This window comes from Gasterosteus aculeatus, chromosome 1 (assembly GCF_964276395.1).
Source record: "Gasterosteus aculeatus chromosome 1, fGasAcu3.hap1.1, whole genome shotgun sequence".
Taxonomy (NCBI): domain Eukaryota; kingdom Metazoa; phylum Chordata; class Actinopteri; order Perciformes; family Gasterosteidae; genus Gasterosteus; species Gasterosteus aculeatus.
Window position 1 is genome coordinate 569,946 of NC_135688.1, and position 12,555 is coordinate 582,500.

The 12,555-nt window shown below is 44.7% G+C and overlaps 2 protein-coding genes across 5 annotated transcripts in view; both read left to right on the top strand.

The window, feature by feature from the left end:
* Positions 1–49: 49 nt before the first annotated feature.
* On the top strand, positions 50–3,714 carry LOC120824061 (claudin-7). 3 transcript variants are annotated; one of them, XM_040184639.2, is made up of 6 exons: positions 50–294; positions 964–1,244; positions 1,863–2,027; positions 2,546–2,627; positions 3,127–3,240; positions 3,472–3,714. In XM_040184639.2, the coding sequence occupies exons 2-6, from the start codon at positions 1,028–1,030 to the stop codon at positions 3,566–3,568; spliced, it is 675 nt and encodes a 224-aa protein (XP_040040573.1). In that variant the 5' UTR covers positions 50–294; positions 964–1,027; the 3' UTR covers positions 3,569–3,714. The 3 variants fall into 3 exon arrangements, with proteins under 3 accessions (XP_040040573.1, XP_040040564.2, XP_040040582.1); XM_040184630.2 differs by having other exon boundaries at positions 121–294; positions 959–1,244; XM_040184648.2 differs by having other exon boundaries at positions 152–294; positions 881–1,244.
* Positions 3,715–5,779: 2,065 nt separating this feature from the next.
* Positions 5,780–12,555, top strand: part of exoc3l2b (exocyst complex component 3-like 2b) — a 22,133-nt gene continuing 15,357 nt past the window's right edge. The window contains exon 1 of one of the 2 annotated variants that reach the window (XM_078105679.1): positions 5,780–6,160. The gene's annotated coding sequence lies outside the window, so the exon portion shown is untranslated. Of the gene's footprint in view, positions 6,161–8,427; positions 8,810–12,555 lie in introns of those variants that run through there. The other variant, XM_078105674.1, reaches the window with a different exon arrangement.

Consider the following 12,555-nt stretch of genomic DNA (forward strand, 5'->3'; position numbering starts at 1 on the left):
TGGTAACAGAACTCGCGTGAAATAAAGGAACAAATGTTTGAATCCTCAGAGGTCCGTTCAGCACGTGATGGTTCCTCTGCTATATATCGTGAACATGAAGGATCCTGAAAGGAGGTCCCACCAGCCAGAGGTGGATCAATAACTGTGTGTGATCAGCCTGGACGCTGGGTCATTGACCCCATCCGCTCCCAAAGGGGTCAGACCAGAGACCAGGTCCACAACCAGACCACATGAGACACACGACTGCAGAGGAGAGCAACGGAGAACCAGAGAACCTCACTTCATCCTCAGAGGGTAAGAACTTCTCTCATAGAATATAGATATGGATCTAATAATATCTTTGGGTTGAAGGTGGAGGACGGAGGCAGTAATTATGCTTTTATGAATACAAACGAGTACTTGTGTGTTTATCATGAAGTACGTCATGATAAACACACAAGTACTTATTGTAAATCGTATGATGAACAAATCATTCATTCATCTCTGAATACCGGCCAAGAAGTCTTGATATGAAATGGCGATAGAGGGAATATTTCCCGTTGGAGGGGAGCCGGGGGGGAAAGTGTTGGTTCTGTTTGTACACGTTCACGCGTGTAAACGTGCGGTTGTGTCCTCAGCCTCGTACTGCGTGTTTGGCTCGTGGCTCCTAAATAAACGGTGAAACCTTCGTTAGCATTTAGATCAGAGGTCTTCAACGAGGTCTGCTGAGGGAAGCTGACAGATGACGTCTTCTCCGTCGATTTATCCGCTCGCTTCGATATGTTGGATTCATGTTAACGTGTATTTAAAGACCATAAATAAAATTCTGATTCTTAAGACATTTACATTTGTGGGGAAAGAAATTGTCTTATCAACCAAAAATTTCGCGACCCCCCTGCAGTACCTTCGCGGACCCCTTGGGGGTCGCGGACCCCATGTTGAAGACCTCCGCCTTAAAGCACAAACGTCTTGCATCCAGAACAGAGCCCTGAGGAACCCGCCGTGATCACCACGCCGGTGCGTCCAGGTGCGTCCAGGTGCGCGCGGCATGGCGGCGGGGCTGCAGGTGGCGGGTCTGCTGCTGGGCCTCGTCTCCTGGTGTCTGCAGTCCAGCTGCACCTCCTCTCAGGTGTGGAAGGTGCGCAGCCAGCAGGGGACGGTGGGCAGCGGCCAGTGGCAGTACGAAGGTCTGTGGATGAGCTGCGCCGCCACGTCGCTGGGCTCCGTCCAGTGCAGCCGCTTCAAGACGCTGCTGGGCCTGCCGCGTGAGTCAGGACACGCCCACTCCCATGATGCACCTCGTTCACTGGGCCGCAGAAGGAATGCGTTTGAAACCAGAGGCCCGCCCAGTTGCATGCTGGTCCGAAAACCCAACTAGCAAAGAAAGAAACGATTCACAAAACAATGAACATATCAAACAATCCACCATCAAGAATAACAAATACTACTTATGAATAAAACATCTAAATACTAACATTAAATAAAAAGCTCAGAAAACATTGTGCTCAGGAAAATCCCATGATGCATCTTGTTAGCGTAGCAGCTATAAACCTATTCTCTATCATTGATGATTCTTAATCTTACGCTTGATTTTATGTAAAAGGAGTAAAAATAAAAACTGTATTCATCACTTAATAAATGTACAGTGAACCCTTTTATGATGGGGCGGACTTACAAAGTATCATTAGTATATTACAAGCCGTGGATTACAGTATTGTACAGTAATTATTATCCTCATCTATAAATGAATTAACCATCAACAGATGACCTCACCCATACATAAACACATCTATAAATAAATAAACAAACAAACACACAAACAAATGAATACATCTCCTTTTTAAAAACATCTCCACGTCATTAACTTGATGAAATGTCTCCAGCTCACCTGCAGGCCTGCAGAGCTCTCATGATCTTGTCCCTGCTGGTCGGCCTGGCTTCCATCGTCGTCTCCATCCTGGGTCTCAAGTGCATCAAGATCGGCAGAACCTCGGAGAACGTGAAGGACCAGATCGCCCTGAGCGGAGGAGTCCTCTTCATCCTGTCAGGTAGGAGGTTCTTCATCTTTAACACACGGTTCTTCTTCTTCATCACAAGGTTCTTTGTCTTTTATCAGGAGATTCTTCTTCTTCATCACAACGTTCTTCATCTTTACCCCAAGGTTCTTCGTCTTTATCATGAGGTTCTTCATCCTTATCATGAGATTCTTCTTCATTACAAGGTTCTCCATCCTTATTATGAAGTTCTTTGTCTTTATCACAAGGTTCTTCATCTTTATCACGAGGTTCTTTATCACAAGGTTCTTTGTCTTTATCACGGGGATCTTCGTCTTTATCACGAGGTTCTTCATCTTTATCACGAGGTTCTTCATCTTTATCACGAGGTTCTTTATCACAAGGTTCTTTGTCTTTATCACGGGGATCTTCGTCTTTATCACAAGGTTCTTCATCTTTATCACGAGGTTCTTTGTCTTTATCACGAGGTTCTTCATCTTTATCACGAAATCCTTGAACTTCATCACGAGGTTCTTTGTTTTGTCAGGTCCTAAAGTCTGTCTTCTCCTCAGGTGTCTTCACTCTGACTGCAACCTCCTGGTACGCTTCCAGAGTGATCCAGGACTTCTACAACCCTCTCTATGGAGGAGTCAGGTCAGCCTGTTTTCAGCATCATGTAACAACTGTAACTGTGGTTAATTCATATTTAATTCATTAATAATAATGGAATCGGCTGTGAATCACTGAGGAGGATTTATTTGTATTTCATCAGGGAAATGATGCGAAAATTGATGTATTTTACTTGTGATTACATTTAATATTATGTATTATTCTAAGTCCTCTGAAACCAATTAAAACTCCAAAGCGGCAGTGGAGAAATATTAGATTCTATTTTTATCCAAATACATTTCACACAGATATTCAGTAAATTTAAATGACTTTGATGACTTACTTGATTTATATGGGTCAGGTTTCAAAGGGGAAATTGAATCGGATATTGAAAATATTTTTGGGCTCTGTATCTTTGTTCCACAGATGTTGTTATAGTGTAACAGTTTAAATTGGGTTCATTTATAATAAGTGTCACTCTGGTGCTTGTATTTATCTAAGTTGCTTTATTTCGAGTGAATGATGTGTGAGTGACTTCCTGCAGGTTCGAGCTGGGTACCGGTCTCTATCTGGGCTGGTCGGCCTCCTGTCTGGCCATAGTGGGAGGTTCTCTGCTCTGCTGCTCCTGCAGGAGGTCCTCGACCACCACCTCCTCAAGGTACGGGTCAAGTCCCTGACGAGGAGGCAGGCGGCTCGTTGGGCCTCGGGCTCACTGACAGATTCCTAGAAATGTCTAACTTGTGTTTCCAATCTGATTCTTTAAAGAAGTGTAATTCAATGGGTCGGGTATATATTAATTCAATATTTAACAGCCCAGATAATCAATGCTAAAGCTCTCAGTCCAAAGACTGTTTGGGTTTTCTGTAAATGAGAGCTTTTTTTCCTGCAGGCAGTTTTCATACAACTTCTCATCTACACGTGAAGGACAGAAGATCTACAGAGCGGCTCCGACCTCAAACGATGGCAGCTCCAAAGCTTACGTCTAAACCCACCGGATCCACTTCTTAAACCACCCTCTGCACTTTGAAGCAATTTGAATGGTTTTTGACAAAATGAGTTTTATTGTGGAGGGAACAATTTTCCAAACCGTGGTGGTTTTTATTTTGCTGTAAATACATTTTTCCTGAATTTGTGTGAATGTTTTTTTTCTGCTGCTTTAGACAAAAGCGACAGACCTCAGATTCAATTCAATTCATTTTATTTTGTAGAGGCCAAAATCACAAATTACAAATTAGCCTCAGAGGGCTTTACAGTCTGTACACATACGACATCCTCTGTCCAGAAACCCTCCATCGGCACAGAGAAACTCCCCAACAATGAAAAAACCTTTACAAGAGGGAAAAAAGGGAAGAAACCTCGGTGAGAACGTCAGAGGAGGATCCGTCTCCTGATGGACGACTACAATGATGTCATGAGGACAGAATGAACAATGTATAATACATGAGACTATATGACAGAGATGATTCAAGTAACTGTGAGTAGTAAACCAGACGCACAGCAGGACCCCTGCAGGGACCACCACCATCACATAGAACCACCATCACATAGAACCACCATCAGATAGAACCACCATCACATAGAACCACCATCACATAGAACCACCATCACATACAACCACCATCACATAGAACCACCATCACATAGAACCACCATCAGATAGAACCACCATCACATAGAACCATCATCACATAGAACCACCATCACATACAACCACCATCACATACAACCACCATCACATAGAACCACCATCACATAGAACCACCATCACATAGAACCACCATCACATAGAACCACCATCAGATAGAACCACCATCAGATAGAACCACCATCACATAGAACCACCATCACATAGAACCGCCATCACATAGAACCACCATCAGATAGAACCGCCATCACATAGAAGCACCATCACATAGAAGCACCATCCGATAGAACCACCATCAGATAGAACCACCATCACATAGAACCACCATCACATACAACCACCATCACATAGAACCACCATCACATAGAACCACCATCACATAGAACCACCATCACATACAACCACCATCACATAGAACCACCATCACATAGAACCACCATCACATAGAACCACCATCACATAGAACCACCATCAGATAGAACCACCATCACATAGAACCGCCATCACATAGAACCACCATCAGATAGAACCGCCATCACATAGAAGCACCATCACATAGAAGCACCATCCGATAGAACCACCATCAGATAGAACCACCATCACATAGAACCACCATCAGATAGAACCACCATCACATAGAACCACCATCACATAGAACCACCATCACATAGAACCACCATCAGATAGAACCACCATCACATAGAACCACCATCAGATAGAACCACCATCAGATAGAACCACCATCACATAGAACCACCATCACATAGAACCACCATCAGATAGAACCACCATCACATAGAAGCACCATCAGATAGAACCACCATCAGATAGAACCACCATCACATAGAAGCACCATCACATAGAAGCACCATCACATAGAACCACCATCAGATAGAACCACCATCACATAGAACCACCATCCACAGAAGCCTGTGGGGAGGGAGAGCACAGAGATTTTAGGAGAGTGTAATGTTGGTTTACGAGTACAGTAATATGATTAATATCTAAAATAATAATGATGATGATGATGATGATGATGATGATGATGATGGCAGCAGCAGGCGTCAGCAGGGCCACAGCAGGTGTCAGGACCAGGGTCCAGAAGGAACCACGATCTACGGAGACCTGATAGGGGAGAAAGAACAAAAAACTCCCAGAAAGAAGCTTAATTAGTGATGTGCGGTAAGCTTGATACCTGAAGGCTCTGCCCTCAGCCTACTACTAAACCACAGGAACTAAACCACAGGAACAACAAGTAACCAGCATCTATGGAGCGCAGCTCCTTGAAGGGCAACAAGGTGTTACAAGCTCTGTAAGATACGACGGTGCCTCACCAGAAGTGAGCTAAGACTTCCCGGCAGCCCGCTGTTTACATGCAGAGAACACGGCCCCCCGCGGGGACCAATGAAGGAGACTTTCACATCCTTCTTAAACCGCCACCGGGGGCGCTGCTGCTGTAGAACCGGAACCCCGACCAATCATTAAGGGCTGGGTGTGGTGTGTGTTAGGGGGTCCTGGGCAGGGAGGGCGGGGGGAGGAAAAGATGACCATTTCCTGTTGCAGCAAGAAAATAAAACAAACAGGAAACAAGGAGCAGAACCCTCGGCGCTGGACGAGGAGCGCGTCAGATAGAAACCACTGTGAGAACTCAGCAGAACCCGACCAACAGAACCTCAGCGGAACCTGCAGTAGAAAGGAGCTGACCTGAGGACAGGAGAACCCAGTGGAACCCTCTGGTGGAGCTGTAGAACAATAATAGAACACAACACAAAAGCAACAGTTACACAGGACTTACTCACTGTGGAGCTCAAACCAACAGGAACCGGCTCCCTGAAGCGCACACGCACACGCACACGCACACGCGGTGCTGAAGATGTCCCAGTCTTGAGGAAATATCCAGGATTATTTCTTTCTTTGACAGAAATACTGAAAGGTAAGAGCTGCATGTTTAATCTTTGATTGTTTGGGTGTCTGATGCCATTGGGACATTTTATTGATTTTTTGGTTGATTTAATTCATTCATCGTTTATCTTTAAGTTATACGAACCAGATAACGTTTGCTGTGCCGGTGCTGCTAACGTCACGTTAGCTGGATGGGATCTTAAGTTTAAGATAAATCACTTCTGAATAAATGTAAGTAATTTACCCAGAATGTGATATAAGAGTGTGTGTGTGTGTGTGTGTGTGTGTGCGCCCGTAGTTACCTCAGAGTGGGGACCTGCACACAGAGACAAGTTGTGGTTCTAATGAGGTTCATTTAGTTGTGATGGTTAAAGTCCGAGTGAGGAACTCAGGAAGGCACCGTGTGAACCAGGGGTCCCCCAGACTGATGGCGAGGTGCAGCAGGGACCCCCTGTTCTACGCAGTTTGGTCCTCCATCTTTTATCTTTGAGCTCCGCCCTCTTTAGACGTGAGCATGAGTGGATCTGATTGGCTGTGACGTCGTATCAGCGTGAGAGCTGCTGGTGGACTGAAGGCGACGTCTCCTCCATCAATTTATCCGTTTCTACGACGTGTTGGATTCATGTTGACGTGTATTTAAAGACAATAAATACAATTCTGATTCTCAAGACATTTGAATTCGTGGAAAGAAAATTGGTTGACTTTTTTTTTTTTTATAATAAAAAATTTGCGACCCCCTGCAGTACCTCCGCGGACCCCCTGGGGGTCGCGCACCCCCTGTTGAAGACCTCCGGTGTAAACGGAAGACAGAAGTACTCGCCTGTGTGGGACGTGTTCTTTGAGTGGAGACTTTGGTTTCTTCATGAATCACAATCGAATGTTTATGTGTGTTTTTGCAAACTGAAGAACAAACAAGATTGACTTAGTCTATTGTTAGGCTAAGCTAAGCTAAGCTAAGCTAAACTGCCCCTCAGTACTGAAAGTGATCTGAAACACGTGAAAGACAGAAGACGTGAGCGTACTTTTAAACCAGCAGCGTGTCGTCCTGCTCCATCAAAGAGCCTCTCAATGGGAACGGATGAAGCCCAGTGCATGCTGGGTAAAGTAAATATGTAATCTATATCTAATCCACACTCAGGACGAGGACATGCAGAAGGTTTTCTGTCCTCCACTGTGTGTCTTTATTGTCCTCCCTTGTGTCTTTACAGATCGGACTGTGTTAGGACACGTCTTGTATTGTAGTCTGTGTTTTGTCCTTGTTGGTTTTTACGTTACGGATCAATAAACTTCAGAGGAACCGTCCATTAAACGTCTGTGGTGGATCATCTCAGTTATCGGTCTCTGAAGAAGTGAGACCCATCAGACCGTAACGACCTCCATGTGTCCTCTGTGAGGGACGCGAGGACAGACTGACCATGTGTCCTCTGTGAGGGACGCGAGGACAGACTGACCATGTGTCCTCTGTGAGGGACGCGAGGACAGACTGACCATGTGTCCTCTGTGAGGGACGCGAGGACAGACTGACCATGTGTCCTCTGTGAGGGACGCGAGGACAGACTGACCATGTGATGAAATATCTGTAAATGAAGACAAAAGAAACCAGTCAGTAAGTGGTGGCGTGTGTGTGTGTGTGTGTGTGTGTGTGTGTGTGTGTGTGTGTGTGTGTGTGTGTGTTTACCAGCTGACTGAGCGATGACTTTTAGGTGCAGGAATGTACACACACACACACACACACACACACACACACACACACACACAGTCATTATGTCCTCGTTGAGTGACAGACTTGACTAAAGACAGGAAGTAGTTCTCCATCTGGGACCCGTCAGGGACCCTCTGGTTCCTCCTGGGGGGCCTCTGATTAAAGTACTTTCACCATAGAGTACAAATACTGTGTTACACTAAAATATCCCCTCAATAAAAGTTGTACTCCAAGTACCAATGTGAGTAGTGACTATTGCGTGTAACACGCGTGGTATTCTGGGTAAATTACGCGGTGGAACACGAGCGGTTCGTCATCAGCAGGATGGGGACAGCTGGGCCAGTCTGTCCCAGAAGCTAGTCCATCAAACGGAGACAAGGACCAGGATCTTCCTACCCACAATGCTTTGCAGCACACGTAGAGGAGCAAGACGGACAAAGTTCAAGACGTTTTGACGAAGTGGTGCGTCACAATCGAGCCGATACTTCATGGGACTGTGTACTTTGTAAAGGGCGGCGTGAAGTAAAAGTACAAATGAAAGGGACCCAGAATCAATGGAGGCGATCGATGAAGACGATCAATGGTGTGACTGATGTTCGTAGGTCAAATAAATCCTGAGAGAAGCTTCTTCTCCTGCGTCAAGCGGCTTTGGGTTTACATTCCACCAAGGTGACTTTTATTCAGTCCCACTGCCCATGAACCCGCCTCCATCAGACCAGTCGCTGGCTTTGGGGTTGTCAAATGTCCGAGCGCACCTGAACGCACCGCGGTCCCCCCCCCCCCCCCCCCCCCGGTTAGTGTGCCGAGGCTGCGGGTCTCAGAGGAGCAGAGTCGGTTAACGTGACGCCGGTGAACCGGTCGGTGCTGCGCTTCTCTTCTCCGGGACCGTCGGCTCCTTCGTGTCCGCCTCTTGTGACCCGTCGGCCCGCAGAGCGATGAGGGATTGAGCCGCTGGTTCCTCCGCCATGACTCCGCGCTGTGAGCAGCAGGTTTTATTACGTTATTTATCAAATGCGAGATATTAGTGGAAAAAGTCGGTTTTCTGAATCTCAAGGTGAAAAGTTCAAACGTCTAAAAGCCCAAAACGTACAGAAATAAATCAACTATTTGTAATAAAGTGATTAAAGTTGAGGATTCTACTTCAATTAGAACGTTTTTATGTTTCAGTAACGTTAAATAATGAAATGAAGATCGGAAAGTCTCCGGATACGTCTCATGGTGATTGTCTCATAGATGTCTTCATGGTGATTGTCTCATAGATGTCTTCATGGTGATTGTCTCATAGATGTCTTCATGGTGATTGTCTCATAGATGTCTTCATGGTGGTTGTCTCATAGATGTCTTCATGGTGATTGTCTCATAGATGTCTTCATGGTGATTGTCTCATAGATGTCTTCATGGTGATTGTCTCATAGATGTCTTCATGGTGATTGTCTCATAGATGTCTTCATGGTGATTGTCTCATAGATGTCTTCATGGTGATTGTCTCATAGATGTCTTCATGGTGATTGTCTCATAGATGTCTTCATGGTGGTTGTCTCATAGATGTCTTCATGGTGATTGTCTCATAGACGTCTTCATGGTGATTGTCTCATAGATGTCTTCATGGTGGTTGTCTCTCGCGATCTCAGCATTTAATTAGTGTAAAGTGTATTTGTACATAGAGGCAGTGTATTTGTACACATAGCAGTGTATTTGTTCACAGACAGTGTATTTGTACACAGAGGCAGTGGATTTGTTCTCAGTGTATTTGTACACATAGCAGTGTATTTGTTCACAGACAGTGTATTTGTACACAGAGGCAGTGGATTTGTTCTCAGTGTATTTGTACACAGAGGAAGTGTATTTGTTCTCAGACAGTGTATTTGTACACAGAGGCAGTGTATTTGTTCTCAGAAAGTGTATTTGTACACAGAGGAAGTGTATTTGTTCTCAGACAGTGTATTTGTACACAGAGGCAGTGTATTTGTTCTCAGACAGTGTATTTGTACAAAGAGGCAGTGTATTTGTTCTCAGACAGTGTATTTGTACACAGAGGAAGTGTATTTGTTCTCAGACAGTGTATTTGTACAAAGAGGCAGTGTATTTGTTCTCAGACAGTGTATTTGTACATAGAGGCAGTGTATTTGTACACATAGCAGTGTATTTGTTCACAGACAGTGTATTTGTACACAGAGGCAGTGGATTTGTTCTCAGTGTATTTGTACACAGAGGAAGTGTATTTGTTCTCAGACAGTGTATTTGTACACAGAGGCAGTGTATTTGTTCTCAGAAAGTGTATTTGTACACAGAGGAAGTGTATTTGTTCTCAGACAGTGTATTTGTACACAGAGGCAGTGTATTTGTTCTCAGACAGTGTATTTGTACACAGAGGCAGTGTATTTGTTCTCAGACAGTGTATTTGTACATAGAGGCAGTGTATTTGTACACATAGCAGTGTATTTGTTCACAGACAGTGTATTTGTACACAGAGGCAGTGGATTTGTTCTCAGAAAGTGTATTTGTACACAGAGGAAGTGTATTTGTTCTCAGACAGTGTATTTGTACACAGAGGCAGTGTATTTGTTCTCAGACAGTGTATTTGTACACAGAGGAAGTGTATTTGTTCTCAGACAGTGTATTTGTACACAGAGGAAGTGTATTTGTTCTCAGACAGTGTATTTGTACACATAGCAGTGTATTTGTTCACAGACAGTGTATTTGTACACAGATGAAGTGTATTTGTTCTCAGTGTATTTGTACACAGAGGCAGTGTATTTGTTCTCAGACAGTGTATTTGTACACAGAGGAAGTGTATTTGTTCTCAGACAGTGTATTTGTACACAGACAATGTTTTCTCAATGCGGTGCGTTCACTGACACATTCTCTGAGGAATATGCAGTCTTCTGAGTCAGCGTGTGAGCAGCCAGCGGAGCATGTCTCTATCGACCTTTGACCTCTCAAAGGGATAAATATTAACAAACGTCTCTCACCGGGTTTGTGAAGAACTCGTTGTTTCCTCAGAGACGGTTTTATTATCTCACGTATTTTCTCTGTGACTTTGACAACACTGGCGACCCACGCTGCGGTGCTGTACCTGAACGCATCACCCGAAGGTGCTTGGGTAACTTCATAGGGACACAAACAGAACCTGGTCTCCCCTCCCACTGCTGGACCGGAACCGGGGAGTTCTGGTTCCTCTTCAAGAGGAGAACGCTGCTTTTTTATTTTGAAACAGGAAAGCAGAACACAAGCATAAGAATGTTGAGCTGTGGCTGATTAACGAACTAGAGGGATTAATTGATCATTGCAATAAGGGAATAATCAATGCATTTAGTTTACAAATAATAAACTAATGGATCACAGAAGAATAATCTTAATCTGTTTTAAGTAAACAAACGATTAAAGACGATCAGATCAGTTCACGTCGCTCACACAGACACGTAAAACTTTGGAACCACTAAAGTTCTTTTTATCAGAGCGGCTCGTCAATCATCTACTGATCTCTGAGCAGTTACGCTTCTACCCAGACGCCTTTACTTCTTGCTATCACGCTCTTCTTTTGAAATACGCCGAGCCCAAGGACCTTCACAATAAAGTCACGTGGCAGATCTTAAACCAGCAGTGGTGCAGGCGGAAAAATTCAGCGTGAAAGGAATAGTCCTGACTACCCGGCTTTATGCTAAGCTAGGCTAATATCCGGCTGATTTATTGATTGTTTTTCATTCCATGAAGTAAATCAGTTCTATGATCCTTGAATTCATAGAAAGGACGTTGATGACATTTTAAAACGCTCAGAAAACACTGTAGCAGGCCGGGAGACGCTGTCCTGTTGCATTATGGGAAACGTAGGATCCAGTCTTTTAGTCTGTGTGCGTTTAATGGAAATGATTGATAATTATTTTCTGTAATCAACAAGGATGAAATAAGGTCAAAACGCACCACGAAAAAAACTGCTCTAATTTAAATGTACCTAAATAGCTGGTAGTAAATATACTAGTACACAAAGCAAAATACTTTCTTAATAAAAGTACTACTACGTATCTACTACAATGATGAGAAGTCCTTTTGTGTACATATACGTGTGTGTGTATATGTGAGGGTCGAGTGTGCGTTTAAATGCTCGCCATGTGCGGTAAAGTGGGCGGAGTCACCGATGAGCTGCAGGTTGGATGCGTGTTTGTAGAAGTGTCACAGCGAGCGCGTTCTGCGTGTTTTCCGTGACGCTGCGCTGGCACGTGTACGTCCACGAAGCCGCCGTGTTTCTGACGGTCCGATGAAAGATGACGTTTGAACAGGAAGTGGAGTTCAGTTTTTATTTAGACTCGTCGCTCCGTTTCCTTCTGCTGCTGATTATCTCTGCCGCCATTAGTCATGAAACGCACAAACACACAAACACGCTGTGGAGGTCGAGGCCGAGGTGCGTCCTCCCTCTGATTGGATATCTGTCTCTCCTTCGAGGCTTCCCGTTGGCGTGCGGCGACGCCTTAAAGGTCGTGAACTTGTGGCCTCGGCGCAGCGTTGTTTGTTGTGAGGTCGCTTCCCCTTCTTTGATCTCCACTCGAACCAGCAAGAGAGAAGAGGAGGGAGAAGACGAAGATGATGATGAGGAAGAAGAGGAAGACGAAGAAATGGAGGAGGATGCGGAAGAAAAAGAAGAACATCGGTCCGGATCCTGGTTCTGGTCTTGGTCCGGATCCTGGTCCTGGTTCACCTGGTTCAGAGTTGATGACAGGAGAGACCCT

Excerpts from the sequence above, each read along its gene's own strand:
- LOC120824061 (XM_040184639.2), top strand. The coding sequence starts at position 1,028 with ATGGCGGCGGGGCTGCAGGTGGCGGGTCTGCTGCTGGGCCTCGTCTCC. Across the intron at positions 1,245-1,862 it reads GACGCTGCTGGGCCTGCCGC|CTCACCTGCAGGCCTGCAGA; the intron begins GTGAGTCAGGAC and ends AAATGTCTCCAG. Across the intron at positions 2,028-2,545 it reads AGTCCTCTTCATCCTGTCAG|GTGTCTTCACTCTGACTGCA; the intron begins GTAGGAGGTTCT and ends TCTTCTCCTCAG.